This window comes from Carlito syrichta, unplaced genomic scaffold, assembly GCF_000164805.1.
Source record: "Carlito syrichta isolate Samal-C Ts95f unplaced genomic scaffold, Tarsius_syrichta-2.0.1 Scaffold309583, whole genome shotgun sequence".
Lineage (NCBI taxonomy): Eukaryota > Metazoa > Chordata > Mammalia > Primates > Tarsiidae > Carlito > Carlito syrichta.
This window is the reverse complement of record NW_007253679.1, coordinates 107,376-125,143: the sequence shown is the minus strand read 5'-3', so window position 1 is coordinate 125,143 and position 17,768 is coordinate 107,376. Positions and strand designations below refer to the sequence as shown.

Here is a 17,768-nt window from a genome sequence, read left to right as displayed (position 1 = left end):
GAGGAGGGGAATGAGAAGTGAATTTTCATTTGGGAAAAAATTTGGACTTACATTTATTTATGTGAATATCTTGCCTAATGTGGGAATTAACAGTATGTTAAAGAAAATAGTGAGAGCTTATTATAAAGATAAGACTTATTGGGCCAGTGTGCTATTGAGAATTGGATACCAACAGCTTAAAACAGTTTAGCCTTTTCATCTGAAAACTACTCTTTGTAGGAAATAAAATGAACTCCTCTTTTGTTTGTTTGTTTGTTTTTAAGTTTTAAAACAGAGTTTGTTAGTAAGAAGAACAGAAGGAAAAAAGGAGATTCATGGTGTAAAGACCTGCCGTGGGCAAGTTTCTCAAAAAGAAAAAAACCACCAATGAACTCTTATAGTTAAAGAAAAACTGGACTCAAATATCAGTAAGAATTTCAAAATGAAATTTGCCTTCTTTTATTTAGCCTCAAATCCATTAACAGTTACCTATATTACCAGTGAGATTCAACACTTCTTGTCTATAACAACTATGACTTATCTCTTAATTCTATATTCAGTATGGATTCAAGATAGTTATTAAAAATGAATAAATGACTGAATAGAGAATGCTTGAAAAACCAGGTCTTAGAAACATGACTTCTGCAAAAGTTTTGAGAGAACAAATCAAAGCATTTATTTCAATCTGTACCCTATTTTAAAATTTGTATTTGGAAACCACAAGCAAAAATTTCAGAAAGAACCTCTCCAGGAGGACAGCTGAAATGTGATGTTTGTAGGGCAAACACTGTACACGAGGAGGACGACATTTTAATGCAATTTATTTGAAATGCTTCCAGAAAAGTTTAAGGCCATTATACAAAAACATTCATTTCATCAAAACACTGACTTTCTTTCCATAGGCTAATACGTGACAAACCTTTTTTCTCAACACATTAGCCAAAGTGGCTGATGGCTTCTGCAAAGAATGTTTCATTCTTTTCTTCACCATCAGATGGCTTTTCTTGGCTTTCCTCTGCTTCTGTCTGCAGTAGGTTCACTCACTTGCTAAATCGACAACAATTTGAGAAATAAAGCAGTTTTAAATAAACTTGTAATAGAAAAAATTCACCATGTTTAAAATCTATAAATACAGAAATAAGTTTTACAGGGTAAAGTTGACCACCATATTTTTTGTTTTTGAAAAATAATAAAGTAATATACCTTGTTTTTATATTGATATATCTTGTCACACAGCTTCTTTGAATGCACATGATATATGTACATAATAAAATGACATTGTATTTACTGCTTTTTTTCTGTAAACTTGAAAGACACAGAAGATTAAAAAAAAACCTTTTTGGCAATAATTTAGAATCATTATTACTAGTGCTGGTGTGGGTATAATTTTGCACAGGTAATCCTTAATATTTACACTCACAGGAAGCTTTTCTGGGAACTTAGGTAAGTATTTTTTAGGGTCTGCACTTTACCCTGAACTGTGAATCAAGCCTGGACAAGAGGATACTAGTTTGGCTAACTGTTCCTCATGAATCAGAATTAATGAAATGGGCCTCTGGAGAATGGAATTACAATTCTGATTATAGCACAGAACCAGAGACGGCAGATTGACAACCCAAAAGCAGACAGGAAAACCCAAGGCTCTGGCCTTTTTCAGAAGGCACTGGACCATGCTTTTCTCTTTTAATGGTTCCCACAGAACGTTCTGATGAAGTGCTTCTCATTCCAAATTCTTCCTCTCATATGTTTCTATAACCAGAGTCACTGACAGTCATAGCCTCTTTTCTTTGTCACTTCATTCACTCTAAAATAAGAGTAGGCCTAGGTAGATAAAACACAATAAAGACAGGACCTTCTCATTATCCTGGCAGGTTTTCCCAGGCCCTTTGGGTTCTGTTCTGATGTTTTAGGTTAGCCACCAACTATGAGAGATACCTCCTGGTACCACACACAGTTCAGTTAAAGATTCAGAGCTAGCAGCTGCTTTTGTCCTAGCCCTTTTAAGGTCAACTTTCATTTCATGTCCTAATAGATTCTTGCATCAAATTAGCACTGAATGAAATTGCAAGATTCAGACAATGTTTCTTCCTTTGCAAAATTAAGCTTTCAGAATCTCCAGGGATGTTTTCATGCTTTCTGGTTGAATAATGTGAAAACAAGATCACTTCAAGGATTGACTTTCCCTGATTCTCTCTCCAATGCCATCCTGATACACTAGTGACTTCCTCTTACCCTGTTTGCAAGGCTTTCTAAGTTCCATGCCATCAGCTACCACATCAAAGAGCTGGAAAAGCACTAGAGAAGCACAGGAAGAAGGACTCTTCAAGCAATCTATGCAAAACAGCAGGTTTGTTTGTTTGTTTGAACTATTTTTAAAAATCCAGCAGGACAATTGAAAGTAACTTGTTCAAGTACCTCTCCATCCATCCAGACTCTTGTGAATACAATACAGGGTAACGGTTGCCACAGATTCCAGCTTACACAGACACACTGGCAGTTACAGTACTAGGGACAAAGGTACAGATACAAGAGACTGGGCCAACATAGTCACAAAAGTATTAAAAAGTGCTTCTCCAAACTGTTCCATGTGTGGAATGCAAATACTGTACAGGTAAGACACAGGGCTACTTCCAGGAAGTGCACATGCTTCTGTCAGACGTTGCTTTCAACGTGCCTGCTGTTCCCACAGGAAGAGTCTGTCTGTTCCATGCGCTCACAGTCGAGGCTGACCTCACTCGTGTCCATACTACAGTCTGACTCACTGTCCGATTGGTCCATCTGCTCAAGTTTTGTTTCTCCCTGTGGCTCTCTGCTCCCAGTAGTGGGACTTAGGAAAGATCCCTCGGTGTCAATCACCCCAGCCTGCCCAGCAGCACACAGAACTGTTTCTTTGGCTTGACGAATACAGTTGAGCCACTGCTGTTTGTTGAAGGTGTCATTGGCTTGTAGTGAGTGCGTCTGACTTTGGGATCCATTCTTGAAACTTACTCTGAAGAAGTTTTTAACTAGAAATGAAAAGTATGTGGAAAAAAAGGTCAATGTATAGGTATTTCCCCAGGCCAAAGATAACACATGTTGTGACACTAACTCCCAGTACCATGGCAGACATTGCTGATTACAAAATGTGTCCCCTGATCCAGGACATAGCTCACTCCATCAGTCAGTTGGAGTTGACACAAGTCTAGCTCTCAGTTGCTCTCATTGTTCTCAGAAACTAGCAGGTAGATATCATCTTGGAACAACTTAAATTTTGTGATTCAGGGTATTCCAGAGTACTAGTTACCAAACTTGGCTACAAAGCAAAATCCCTAGGGCAAGCTTGTTAAAAGCACAGATTCCCCTCAGGAGGCTGAGGTGGGAGGACTGCTTGAGGCCAAGAGTTCGAGACTAGCTTGGGCAACATTAGAGAGATCTTATCTTAAAAACAAAAGCAAAAAACAGACCACCAGTTTCTACCCTCAGAGATTCTGATTTTATAGAGGTAAGGTGGATCTAGTAATCTGGAATTTCAACAAGTGCTTCAAGCTAGAGCTTTTTCCAGCTTAAGGTGCTTTGTAACATCAAAACATGCCCAGGTTTCTCCACATGAGAGCAACTATATGCTTAGTATACAATGATTGAGAAGATATGTAAAGACAAATTTGTTTATTTTTTTTAAACAAAAATTTTTTTCTGTAAGCACTAAGAATGGTTTTGTTTTAAAATGAAATTACATTTTAATTACCTCATGGGAGTTACATGCATTTAAAAAATAGTGTACAATATGGAAGACATTTTATTTAACCTAACAAAAACCTAATGAACTTCGTGGGCCCTGCGTTTCACATGCAATGCTTGGTTCATGGAAGCATCTGCAGTCAGTCTCTCTGTACTAACACTGTAGCCAATGGACTGGGATCCACCATTTAAGCAACAGAGGCGGAATAGACCCAAATATTTCACCACTAGCCATCTTTGGCTAGAAGATAATATCTGTCCCTTAAATTTAGACTCAACCCTTTGATCTTGGGCAAGTGCCTTACCTCCACTGTATCTTAGCTTACTTATTTATAAAATGTGTAAAACAACAAGAACCTACCTTATAAGTTCGTTAGGAGGAATAGATGAGACAATACCTGTAAGTGCTTATACAAGGCATGGCACATAGACAGTATTCAAGATTATGAGCTCTTATTTTTACTACTATTACCACTGATAGTGGTATTGATTAATAGGTAGGAGGCAGATCATTAACAAATAACAATATGATGCCTATGTTAACCCAGGAGGCTCAAATGTTACTTTCTCAAAAAAGTCCTCCCATCTAAAATGGATCCCCTACTGCCATCCCTCTCTATCTTCTTACTGAGGTTTAATTTTCTTAACAGTACCTAGAATAGTTATTTGTTAATGATCTGTCTCCTCCATCACAATGTGAGCTCCATAGGGCAAGGAAGGTAACTGCTTGGTTTACCACTCTATACTAGTGTCTAGAACAGTGCTTGACACTTGATGCTTGACATGGAGGATACTCAATAGACACAGTTATCTTAACTTCTTTTGGTTAATTTCTTTATTAGTCTCGAGTCAGAGAAGTGCATTTGAGTAATGTAACAGATGAACCCACATTCAGTTGACCATTATTATGTCTCTTTAGAGACGAGTCTGCCAGCTCAAGTATAAAACTCATCATAATGCAACTGGTAGCCATAAAGACTACCTGCCATTAAGCATGTTTTTATCTAATAGAAGGAGACAGAGAAAGGGGGCTTAAGAAGCACCAACCATGTGCAGATAGGCTCATTTACAGTATCTTAATTCTTATAACAACCTTATGAAGGAGGTAGTATGCATCTCCATTTTACAGATGGGAAACAGAGGATCACAGGAGTTAAATAAGGTTACACAACCAGTAAGTGACGAGACATTCAAGTGCAGTTTGACTTCAAGGTTGTGGCTCTTCTCTTTCCACCAGCCAGCCACTCCCTCCAAACTACCATGACCAAACACACTCAACAGGTCAACCCCAACTGCCATGCGTACTTCTCTCATTGTTGCTGAATGCCCCACGCAGGGAGCCACCAAGTCTCACTTCTCCATCCTGCAGGTCTTCCAGCAGGAGGTCCTTCACAGGAATTGGTTGACGGTATAATTGGTAGCAGAGCTGCTCATTGTGGGTGATGGCTCGAGTGATCACAAGCACCTCTTGGAACAGGAAAACATGCAGTTTCTAGGAGAAAAGAATCAACAACCTAATGAGTTGATTTTTGGACCTCTGTTAATAGAAAGGTTCCCAATACCGGGTTCATACTGAATTATGAGCTACTAGGCTTGAATCTACCTCCAGAAGAACAGAAGATGGGTAGATCTGAGGCATTCCAGATATATCTATCCATTGCTGTTTCTATAGAAATACCTCCTTAGCGACCCACTGGAGAAAGTCTCTCTGCCTACAGATACCCGCAGCCAGGGCTGCCAACTCCAGGATCCCAAATCACATTGCAATTTACAACCTGTGCAGATACCACACTACCCCCAAGCTTCTATTACCCCCTACCCCAAAAAAAGAAACTGAACAAAATCCAACCAAATCTTGACTGTTGGGAATGAAATGTATATTTAAAAAGATTGAAAAACAGAGTGAAACATAAAATAATCAAGTTAAAGGCTTTTTGGGGGTGGTGGTGGTAGAAAGAATGTGTTAAGAATTTTCTTGGCCAGGTGTGGTGGCTCAAGTCTGTAATCCCAGCACTTTGGGAGGTCAAGGTGGGAGAAATGACTGAGCCCAGCGGTTCAAGTCCAGCCTGGGCAACTTGGTAAGACCTCATTTCTACAATATACCAAAAAATTAGCTGGACATGGTAGTGTGCACCTGTAGTTCCGGCTACTTTGAAGGCTGATGGGGAAGGATCGCCTGAGCCCAGCAGGTCCATGCTGGGGAGGCCGTGAGAGTGCCACTGCATTCTAGCCTGGGCAACAGAGTGAGACTCTGGCTTAAAAAAAAGAAAAAAAAGAATTTTCTTTTGGGGGCAGGGGAAGGAAGAAGTTAGTCATCATTTTATGCAAAGTATAATCGGGGATTTTTACACTGTTTCTACGCCAATCAACCTTCTAGCCAAAGCAGGCAGTTTGAATTCAGATTGTCTAGGCAGCTTTTAAAAAATATGACTCATTTATGAATGTTCATTGAGAGTTCCTCTTGTTAGCCTCAGCTCGTTTTTGCCCTCAAACTACTGTGCTTTTTTCTTTTTTCTGACACAGGACTTTGTTCCCAATGACCTTCACAACTCTACTGGGGGAAAAACAACAAACCTCCCACCCCAACAATTATCTTTGCTCTCAAACATCTATCTGCAGGCAATATGAATTAAGAGTTTATCTTTAATCCTCTAGGCACATCCAACCAGAGAGTCCTCAGTCCTTGACAGATGTACAGAAAGAGAATAGGCCCTACACCCTGTGCAGCAATGCAGTTCTTGATTTCTTACAGGCCTTCCTAGAAAGAACATTCAAGGAGCCAAGTGTCAGATATTAGAAGTCTGCTGGTGCTTTCTGAGAATAAGCAAGAAACAGAATGCAGCTTTCTAGCAATCATCTCTCTAGTCCCACAGATGCACGTCTTTAAGCAGCAGACTCAACAGATCTCATTACCCGACCGCACCATCAGCTGGCTGAACCCACAGCAACCCTGATAATGGGCTATGATAGGTACTCAATAATTTCTTTTTTTTTTTTTTCCTATCTTCACTACTCCTTACATTTATTATACCATTCATGATCATTTGTACTATCAGCACAAAATTAGCTATGGGTACTCACTAATTTTAAGTAACATTTCCAAGTCAGCTCAGTCCAGGCCAAAAGGGTATCCCTTGAATTATCAAAGCCTTATTAAGAAAACTTCAATCTAGTTTTAGTTTTCATTCTAAGGGTTGGCTAGATACTGAAGATGAAATACAACAAAAATGGAGGACCCCCCCCCCCGCTTTTTTTTTTTTTTTTGAGTTGTAGTGTAACTCTGTCGCCCAGGCTGGAGTGCAGTAGCACACTCACAGCCACCACAGCCTTGACCTGCTGGGCTCAGGTGATTCTTTCACCTCAGTCTTCCAAGTAGCAGGAACCACAGGCATGTGCCACCATGCGTGGCTGATTTTTTTATTTATTGTAGAGATGAGGTCTTGCCATGTTGCTCAGACTGGTCTCGAACCCTGAGCTCTGGTAATCCTCTCGCCTCTGTCTCCCGAAATGCTGGGATTACAGATGTGAGCCACTGTGCCTGGCTGAGACCCTCTCTTTCAAAGGCTATTTCAACACAGAATTTAAAACACACACACACACACACACACACACTTTCTACTGGCTATACATACAAACAACCTGGTGAATTGAATGATATAACTCAAAATCATCCTTCTGTTAAATAAGTATTCATTCACTGAATGCCCAGTATGTGCCAGGTACCCATAATAGGTTCTAGGGGTGACAAAGCACAGTTCCTACCCTAAAAGAACACTATATCATGAAATATACTGACAGACAGAATTGCAACCCACTGTAGTAAGTGCTCCTGTGGAGATTTGCATGGTTGATACAATAGCATAGGAAGAACAACTTCAATATCTACTCAGGAATAAAAGCCAGGAAATGGGGTGTCTACAAGTCAGAGCTAGATATGCAGCCAATGGAAGACAGGTTATTATTAAAAAACAAACAAAACAATAAAGGTCTCAAAATGCTATTCTGTAGATGAGTCCCAATCCATGAAAAAGAAAAGAGCTTCTCATAAAGCTAAACACATTTGATGTAAAAGCTAGGTTTTTCGAAGATTAAATCCTTTTAACATCTTGTTAAAATTACCCTTTGTTTTATGAAATCAAAGTGAAAGATGCTAACTTTTCTGTATTTGTTTTCCAAGGTCATAACCAAACAAAATAAATAGCTGGCAACCATACGTGAGTTTTCAAGATTCTTTCTGAATATGTACTGGTCTGTGGCATTAAACCTTAAAAAAAAAAAATGAATGAATATACATATATATGATCCTGTGATATAAATGACACCGGAAAAGCAGTTTTTGTTTAAAAGAACATGACCCTAAATAGGGAAGGAGACTCAGTATCAAATGCATTAGGGCTGGGGAGGCCCAGGATGGGACTGCTCAAGGAGGGCAACCACTTACCACGCCTCGATTATTCTTCAGTTCGCCATGACAACACAAGACACGTGAATTGTCTATCAGGGAGTCTTTCTGGCCTTCTTCCAAGTAAAGAAGGCGCTCTTTATAATAGCGGCATTCAGATTCCCCAGTCTTGGTGTTGATTTCTGCCACAATTCCCTGAATGATGTTTATCTATCAAAACAAAGAGGAAAATAAGTATAGGGGAAAGTAAGCAAACATCCAATAAGTCTTAGGGACTCAGCCTAGTGGGTCAACAAGACATATGTGGCTCTAATTCTAAAATTCTGTTATCCTAAATTGCTGCTTTGGGAAAAGGGGAAAAAATGCTTTTAGTATACTGCATCTATTTACTCATCTGTATACATATACACACACACACATATATATATACACACACACATATATACATACATGTACATTTATTAGTTCACCTACATAGATATTTGTAATATATATCTTAAAAATATTGATGCATAATTCTATCTGAGAGAAGAAAAATAAGACACAGTCTTTGAGGCCGGGCTCGGTGACTCAGCCTATAATCTCAGCACTTTGGGAGGCTGAGGCGAGTAGACTGCCTGAGCCCACGGGTTAGAGACCAGCACGGGCAACTTGGTAAGACCTCATCTCTACAATAAATGAAAAATTAGCTGGGTGTGATAGCATGTGCCTGCAGTTTCAGCTACTTGGAAGGGTGAGGTGGAAGGATCGCCTGAGCCCAGCAGGTCAACGATGGGATGGCTGTGAGTGTGCTAGTGCACTCCAGCCTGGGCAATGGAGTAAGACTCCAACTCAAAAAAAATAAAAATAAAAAGATACAGTCTTCAATGTGCAAGAGTTAGCTATCGAGCTCCAGGTTACACATTTCTTTCTTTTCTTTTCCTTTTTTGAGTTTGAATCTCACTCTGTCACCCAGGCTGGAGTGCAGTGGCTAATCACAGCTCACTGCAGCCTCAGCCTCCCAGGCTCAGACAATTCTTCTGCCTCAGCTTTCTGAGTAGTTGGGACTACAGACATGCACTACCATGCCTGGCTAATTTTTAAATTTTTTTGTAGAGATGAGGCATTTCTAGCTTGCCTAGGCTGGTCTCGAACTTCTGGGTTCAAGTGATCCACCTGCCTCAGCCTCTCAAAAGGCTGGGATTACAGATGTGAGCCACCACATTCACTTTAAAACATGCTCACAATGTTGAAAATGCAGCCATATAAAAAAACTGGTTAATGAGAGAAAACAAAGCTGAATGTAAGGGTCTAAAAAAGAGATAGTCTTTGGGGACCTGAAAGCTAGTTTCAAGGTCTTCCAATACGTGCTCAATCTAATCTATAAAAGATATTTGCAAATTGGGTGTGAACAAATGGCTTGGATTTTTTTTTAGTGACAAAACATAAATGTTTTGTAAAGAATGGAAAGAAAAGACATTAGGAGTAATTATGGGAATAGTCTGTATATATACACTCATGCCCATGTCTATAGCACATGTGAGTAAGTTAGAGGCAGAAGATTCCAAAGCAATGGTGGATGCAAGGTCATTAGTACAAAAACAAGAGATGTGATCAATGGGTATTCAGTCCAATGTGATGTTACTCTGTCTCATGGATAATATGTCTAAATAGTAGACAATATTAGAAAACAAAGGAAGCCAGGCTCGGTGGCTCAGCCTGTAATCCCGCGCTTTGGGAGGCTGAGGTGAGTGGCCTGCCTGAGCCCACGGGTTTGAGACCCGCCTGGGCAACTTGGCGAGACCTCATCTCTACAATAAATCAAAAAATTAGTTGGGCGTGGTAGCGCGCGCCTGTAGTTCCAGCTACTTGGAACGTTGAGGCAGAAGGATCACCGGGGCCCAGCAGGTTGAGGCTGCAGTGGCCGGGAGCAGCCACTGCACTCCAGTCTGGGCGACAGAGTGAGACTCCAGCTCAAAAAAAAAAAAAAAAAAAAAAAAAGAAAAAAAAGGAATGAAAAATTAGTTGACTAAAACTCAGTGACACCAATCAGGCAAAATAATGACTTTCACAGCAGGATTATTTGCCCCCTAATAGTGAAAAGAGCAACAGTACCATCTTTCTTGTGATGATAACAGAAAATAACAGATGGAAAATGTTGCTAAGGCCTTTCTTGGTCACATTTTATTTAACACAAAAACCCTCTGAAAAGCAAGGTTCTAAAAGAGACCTTTACTCAGTGGAAGCTACCAGATCTTGTAATGTCTTAAGGTTGTAATAAATTCTCTGTAGGATTGTTCAGTGATTATTTTTCATATGCTAGTAAAATGATATCATCTGTCCAAAGTAAATGGGTAAAAACTATTACCCAGTTATAACTTTTGTACTTCCACACAAGTTTGGCAGAAGATCTTACAGCTCTGAGTTGAAGTCTGGTGACCATATCCTTAATTAAGGACCATATCCTTAATTAATGTATAACCTGTACATTTTTGTAGTTATTAAAAGTTTCAAAGATCATTTATTTATTCTTTTCTCTAATTCTAAAATTTTGGTGGTAGCACTACTTTTATTTATTTATTTAATTTGAGTTGGAGTCTTTTTGTCTCCCAGGCTGGAGTGCGGTGGCACGCTCACGGCTACTGCTGCCTCGACCTGCTGGGCTTAGGCGATCCTTCCGCCTCAGCCTTCCAAGTAGCTGGAACTACAGACGCACGCCACCACACCTGGCTAGTTTTTTGTGTGTGTGTGATTTATTGTAGAGAGGAGGTCTCACCAAGTTGCCCAGGCTGGTCTCGAACCCCTGAGCTCAGGCAATCCTCTCACCAGCCTCCCAAAGTGCTGTGATTACAGACTGAGCCCCCACGCCCGGCCAGCACTACTTTGATTTTTTAAAAATTATTTTTAAAAAAATACAGGTTCTTTAGTGTCATAAAATAAGCTTTTTGGGCTTTGACCTAATATTAAATATAAATCCTGTAACATTAATCTGAGATTTTTTTTTTTTTTTTAGTTGTTGTCTCACTCTGTCACCCAGGCTAGAGTATAGTGGCATGCTCATGGCCACTGCAGCCTTGACTCAGGTCATCCTTCCGCCTCAATCTTCTGGGTAGTGGACCCACAGGCATGTGCCACCATGCCTGGCTAATTTTTTTGTTTATTGTAGAGATGAGGTCTTGCCAAATTGCCCAGGCTAGTCTCGAATTCCTGGGGTCAGGCAATCCTCTCGCCTCTGCCTCCAAAAATGCTGGGATTACAGGCGTGAGCCACTGTGCCTGGCAATCTGAGTTTTATTACCACAAGACAAATAATAAACAGTAGAAACTCTTTTTAAAAAAGACATACTGTCTTTTATCATAACTGATATAAATAGCCCTGCTTTCTTCTCCCTCTTGGTTTTTCAAGGATGGCTGATTTTTTTTTTTTTTTTTTTTAGTCAGGGTCTCACTCTGTTGACTAGACTGGAGTACAGTGGCACGATCACAGCTTACTGCAGCCTCAACCTCCTGGGTGGTTCTTCTGCCTCAGCCTCCTGAATAGCTAAGACAATAGGTGCATGCCACCACATCACTAATTTTTTGAGTTTTTGTAGTGACGAGATCTCACTATGTTGCCTAGTCTGTTCTCAAACTCCTAGTTTCAAGTAATCCTCTTGCCTTAGCCTCCCAAAGTGCTGGGATTGCAGGCATGAGCCACTGCCCTCAGCCACTGCTACTTTCAAGACAGACCAAAAAAAAAAAAAAAAAAAAATTCACACACTATACTAAAGCTGTGACTCATCATTCAAATTAATTTAACTAATGTTGAGCACCTGTTCGATATTAGACTAAGTGGTAGTATTCAAAGAAATGAGAGAGTATCCCTGCCCTCAAGAAGCTTAAAACATGAGAGGTTAGTCAAGTGTGGTGGCTAATGCCTATAATCCCTAACACTTTGGGAGATGAAGGTGGGAGGATCACTTGAGGCCAGGAGTTTGAGAGCAGCCTGGGCAACATAGCAAGACCCCATCTCTATTAATAAAAAATAAAGGGAAAAATCCAACAACATATGGGTGGTATCAGAGCAATTGTTTTATGCCTAACTAATCCTTTTACCTTTCTACATTTTTTTTTTTTTTTTTTAAGAGTTGGAGTCTCACTCTGTCACCCAGACTGGAGTGCAGTGGCCACTCCCAGTCACTGCAGCCTCGACCTGCTGGGCTCCGGTGATCCTTCCGCCTCAGCCTTCTGAGTAGCCGGAATTACAGGCACGCACTACCACGCCCGGCTGATTTTTTGATTTATTGTAGAGATGAGGTCTCACTGCCCAGGTGGGTCTCGAACCCGCGGGCTCAGGCAATCCACTCACCTCAGCCTCCCAAAGGTGCGGGATTACAGGCTGAGCCACCAAGCCTGGCTTCTACATCCTTAATACGTAGTGGAATGCATACTTTCCCTTGCTTTTGAAGAACTTAGCAGCAATTGCTATGGTTTATCTTATCAGTTAACTGTTACTAGGTAGGCTTGGACAGCTGGAATTAATCAATACTTGAGTCAATTTTCTGCCTGTACCCGGGAAACCAGAAGATGCACTACAGGCATAAAGATCTGTTCATTTCCTAATTTAACTCAGGAACTGAACAGCTGGCATATCACATGAAGATTAATATACTCAAACGCTACAGTCGTTTCTTAGCTATGACTACTTTCAAATACTGCTTCTTTCTCTGGTGTTTGAAAAAATAGAAAGAGACAAAACAATGGAAATAATGTCATCATCATTCCATATTCTATTTATATATTTATAATAATAACTCTATTAGGGTCTACTTTCATTTATTAAAAATGTTTTGTATTTATAGCTACCTAAATATCATGAGGGTCTTCTCTGTCTGTATTGGTTCTTGAGAGGAATTTATTCTGCATGATTTCAGGGAGGAATAAAGTTACATACAGCAGGTTGACAATAGCAAACAATCACAGTAGTTGTGCATTTAAATTAAATGTATTGTTGCATCTCTCACCAGGGTTCAAACTGAAGGAAGGGACTGGTAAAGGGAGATGATGAGAGATATCTGATAACAGCACAGGGATTAAGTCCACACATGCTGGATTCATCATCTTCAAAGTGAAATCTGAAAGTCCTGTCTGTCTGGTCCCTTATGGCACAATATCATCTACTCATCGCCTCCTGACAAGAACCAAGAATAGCAGTCTTCATGGTTGCTGCATGAAAGGCAGGACTGTTCTTCCCATTTATTTCAGTGATTTTTTTTTTAAAGAAGTTGGGGAACAGTGGTTGGTGGGGGATGGTCAGTAGCATTGTTTTCTGGCTGTATCCTTCCTTAAAATTTAAAACATTAAACAACTAATTCTCTGAAGTATCTAAATATCCAGGGTTCTATTTTAAGAAATCCTTCTGGGGGAAATTCTATCAACCCTCAAAACACTACTAAGAAATTCTAACAAATATGCAGTAGTTTATGCACTGCATTAAAAGACCTCTTTTAGATTCAATCATAGAACTGAAATGTAATCAACTCCCTTGATATGAAAGCAATTTACTTAGCACTCTGATTTTTTCCTTTTCATAGATGGGAAATTTATTCAGGGAATAAATAAGTCAAGCTACATTAGTACTATGGGTTTTATGTTTATCAAACATTCACAATGCACCCAAGAGTACCAGGGCTAAACAGTTCTGTTTATCTGGGGTAATGCTGTGTGGATTTTGAAAAAAAGGGGAGAAAAAAAATCTTGTGCCTATACTGTGTAAGCAAACATTTTCAAATGCAAGTATACCATGCTTCACATACAGAGTTGTCTGAATAATTAGGTGCAGATTAATCTTTTGAAATGACTTCACACTTTATGCACTAGGGAAACTGGTTACTGGCACATCTTTTTATATTGTCAATGATCATATTCTTATTGGTTTTTAAACTCAAACTTTAGCTCACTGGGGTTTGTTTTTTCTTTTGGAACAAAACAGTATATTTTCAGGCTACGTATTAAAAATAAGAGATTTTTGCAGTAAAACTCAGAACAGGCTCCTGTGCTTCAAAAAAGTAATTATTTAGAGTAGCTCAGGTTCCCCAATGTTTTATTTCTACAGACCACACACTTGCTGGAATGAAATATGGAGAGGAGAGACAACTCTATCACACTCTTCCCAGTAATAAAAACAGACATGATGAAGTGAGATGGGCCCATCCCCAGAGCCTGCGTCCCCTGTCTGTGCTGGACCAGGGGCCTGGTCTCTGTGTGTGGGACCTGCCAGATACATTGAGCACCTCATGAATCAGAAATTCTTTCATTGCTCTTCTCTATCCTACTTGGACTTACCCAGCCCAGTTCTGTACCAGACAGCTCTCTGCAATTCCAAAGGCAACAGGGGCTCAAAGAAGTGGCTAGGCTTTTCACATCAGGGCACAGAATCACAAAATAGAATGGCACAGGATTTGGAGTACACACTGATAGGGTCTGCACATCAACTGCATTACTTGCTGGCTCTGGACTTGGGCATTTAACCCTTCCAAGCCTCATCTGGAAAATGGTCCTAATAAAACAGCTATCTCATAGGATATGAGGATTAAATGAGATAACCTACAAGGCAAATTACATAAAGTTGATTTACTACATATTCACTAAATATCAGCAAATATTATGATTATTATTGTTGTTACTGTCACTTATTATTAAACCCCTTTATGGGAGGAGACAGGCAGTTTACTCAGCAGGTCCAAGGCTTCTTCTGGATTTCAAATTACTTATGCATATTCTCCTTCTATTATCATCCTTTTTATTTTTTTAATTGTTTTTTTGCATTGGAGTCTCACTCACCCAGGCTAGAGTGCTGTGGCATGTTCACTGCAGCCTCAACCTGGGTTCAGACCATCCTTCTGCCTCAGCCTCCTGAGTAGCTGGAACTACAGACACCACCAGGTCTGGCTAATTTTTAAAAACTGTTTGTAGAGATGGGGTCTCACTGTGTTGCCCAGGCTGGTATCAAACTCCTGGTCTCAAGCAATCCTCCCACCTTGGCATTTCAGAGTGCTGGGATTATAGGTATGAGCCACCATGTCTAGCCCTGTTCTTTATTAAATCAGGAAAAGAGCCCTCTGAATTGGCCTGTTGGCCTCCCTGATAAGGTTTTCACACCTGGACCACTGTAGCATTCTCCCAACTTGTTTCTCTGCCACTAGTCTCCTACTCCTCCATTCCCTGCTCCATAGAGAGTAATGTGTCCAAGGCTACACAGCTTGTAAGTGATGGAGCTGGGATTTGAACCCTGGATCTCAGTTACTTAGATACCAACCAACAAATAAAAACAAACCTTTAACTAATTACACAATAAAGGGAAATTTTCTCAAAACTTTTTTTTTTGAGTTGGAGTCTCACTCTGTTGCCAAGGCTGGAGTGCGTGGCACACTCACAGCCACTCCAGCGTCAACCTGCTGGGTTCAGGTGATCCTTCCACCTCAGTCTTCCAAGTAGCTGGAACTACAGGCGTGCACTATGATGCCCGGCTATTTTTTGTTTGTTTGTTTGTAGAAACGAGGTCTCACCAAGTTGCCCGGGCTGGTCTTGAACCCATGGGCTCAGGCAATCCACTAGCCTCAGCCTCCCAAAGTGCTGGGATTACAGGCTAAGCCACCGAGTTCCACCTGAAAACTTTTTAAACAACTGGATCTGGACCCACATCCTCTGTCTTCTCTTTTGCTGTTTCCTCTGAGCATCCCCAACCTGGGGTGGGGGATGACCTGTCCTGTCATTTCTTTATACCTTTTGTCAAGTCACTCCCTCCTCCCTGCCATCTGCTCTGCCCTGCCCAGAGAAGTACCTCTACCAGAACAGAGCTCTCTAGTTGGAATACTCACAGTTTACAATAGTCTAACAATATGGACCCCATTTTTTCTTGTTTTCTATTGTTGTTAGGGAAAAACCTATATTTTCCAAATATATATATCCCCACCCCATACTCAATAAATATTTCCTGAGTAAGGAGCCTACTAATGAGCAGGAGGTTTGACGAGGCACCCCAATGCAATTGGGGGCTGAGGAGAGCTAGATCTTAAATGGATGTCAACTTCACTAAGCTAAAAGGCAGCTCCCTGTTTTCTAACAAAACAAAGATACTCAATTTAAAATATTCCCCAAAGTCAAGTTTTGCATAAAATTGAGACCGTTCATTAAAAAGAGTCCCAACATATGTTCATCTATCTTTAAGTTTCTGTACTTATTCATGGCTGGGTTTTTCAAATTCTTCAAAATTTCCATTATAAAATGTAAGTGAGAAGATACAGTCTGCATTACTTCTTCTTCCTATTACAAAATCCTTTGTTGGGTTAAAGTAATTTTTTTAGTAATAAAAATTGATACCAAGCCGGGCTTGGTGGCTCAGCCTGTAATCCTAGTGCTTTGGGAGGCTGAGTTGAGTGGATTGCCTGAGCCCGCGGGTTCAAAACCCGCCTGGGCAACTTGGCGAGACCTCATCTCTACAATAAGTTAAAAATTAGCCGGGCATGATAGCGCGCGCCTGTAGTTCCAGTTACTTGGAAGGCGGAGGCGGAAGGATCGCCGGAGCCCAGCAGGTCGAGGCTGCAGTGGCTGGGAGTGGCTATTGCACTACTGTCTGGGTGACAGAGTAAGACTCCAACTCAAAAAAAGATTAGAGCCACCTTTATAAAATTAAGAAATTTTAGAGCCACAGGGACTTTAAAGTGTGATTCATGTAAACACATTGGTGAGGATAGGAAACTGAGGCAGAGAGAGAGAAGTGACTTGCAAGATCAAAACATGGTAGATGATAGTGTCAGGCCTGGATCCCAAGATTCCTGAGTCCCTAGTACCCGGGGACCCTTCTATTCATCTACTGACTCAACCCACTAGTCATTATGGGAAAAGTAAGAAAAGAAAGAAAGAAACAGACAAACTTACAGCTTCTTCCAAGTGCTGCTGATCTGGATTATCATTTGGTGTGTGTCTCAAGATTTCTCGAAGAAGCAGAGGGTATTTCACCAGACGGCTTCTTGGAATATCAAGGAAATTCCAGAGATCTAGTTTGCGGCTAAAGGGGGATTCTAAACATCGCTGTAGGAAATCTTGGACTCGGTGATCCTGTTTTTTGTGGTCCAGCAGAGCTTTGGCGGCTACTTGATTACTGCAGTAGCTGTCATAGGAGCTGAGACAGGGCAGCTAAAAAGGAAACATAAAGAAGGCTGGAGTGTCAAAATAATTGGGCTTTAAAGCTACAGTGGCATTACTCTTGGACTGAACAAACACCTAACTGATCCCCAGGCCTGGCCAACATTCCTTTATCTGCATGGCTGCAGGAAACTAGTGGAATCTTCAAAATGACAGGCAATGGACATTTTTCTTAGTCTCTGGCTTGCTTTCACAAAGTAATTTTCTTAGTTGCACATTTATTTTCTTGTTTGGTAAGACCCTTACTACAATCTGCTTGAACTTTCTGCCAATCTAAACTAGAAACAAAATAACTTAAATTACTGCATATGCATACATCTCAGAATTTTCCTAACATTCCAAAATATCCAGCCAGGTGAAAGCCTCCCATTTTATTTTAAAAAATAGAATTTCTTTTAAAATTTATTATAAGAAACTCATCTAGAAGATTTGATGGCACAATTATAAAAGGGCCTCAAGAAGTTAAAGCAGGAGTATTAAAAAAAAGTTCAGATGCAGGAAGCATT

General features: G+C 40.4%; 1 protein-coding gene across 4 annotated transcripts in view; it reads right to left on the bottom strand.

Moving 5' to 3' along the window:
• Positions 1 to 780: 780 nt before the first annotated feature.
• ARHGEF3 (Rho guanine nucleotide exchange factor 3) overlaps positions 781 to 17,768 on the bottom strand; it is a 72,189-nt gene continuing 55,201 nt past the window's right edge. For all 4 annotated transcript variants that reach the window (XM_008067413.2, XM_021717266.1, XM_021717267.1 and 1 more), the window contains exons 7-10: positions 16,996 to 17,253; positions 8,138 to 8,308; positions 5,002 to 5,188; positions 781 to 2,984 (exon numbers count right to left, since the gene is read on the bottom strand). In XM_008067413.2, the coding sequence (XP_008065604.1) occupies positions 2,632 to 2,984; positions 5,002 to 5,188; positions 8,138 to 8,308; positions 16,996 to 17,253 (969 nt within the window). In that variant the 3' untranslated portion in view covers positions 781 to 2,631. The remainder of the gene's footprint in view (positions 2,985 to 5,001; positions 5,189 to 8,137; positions 8,309 to 16,995; positions 17,254 to 17,768) is intronic.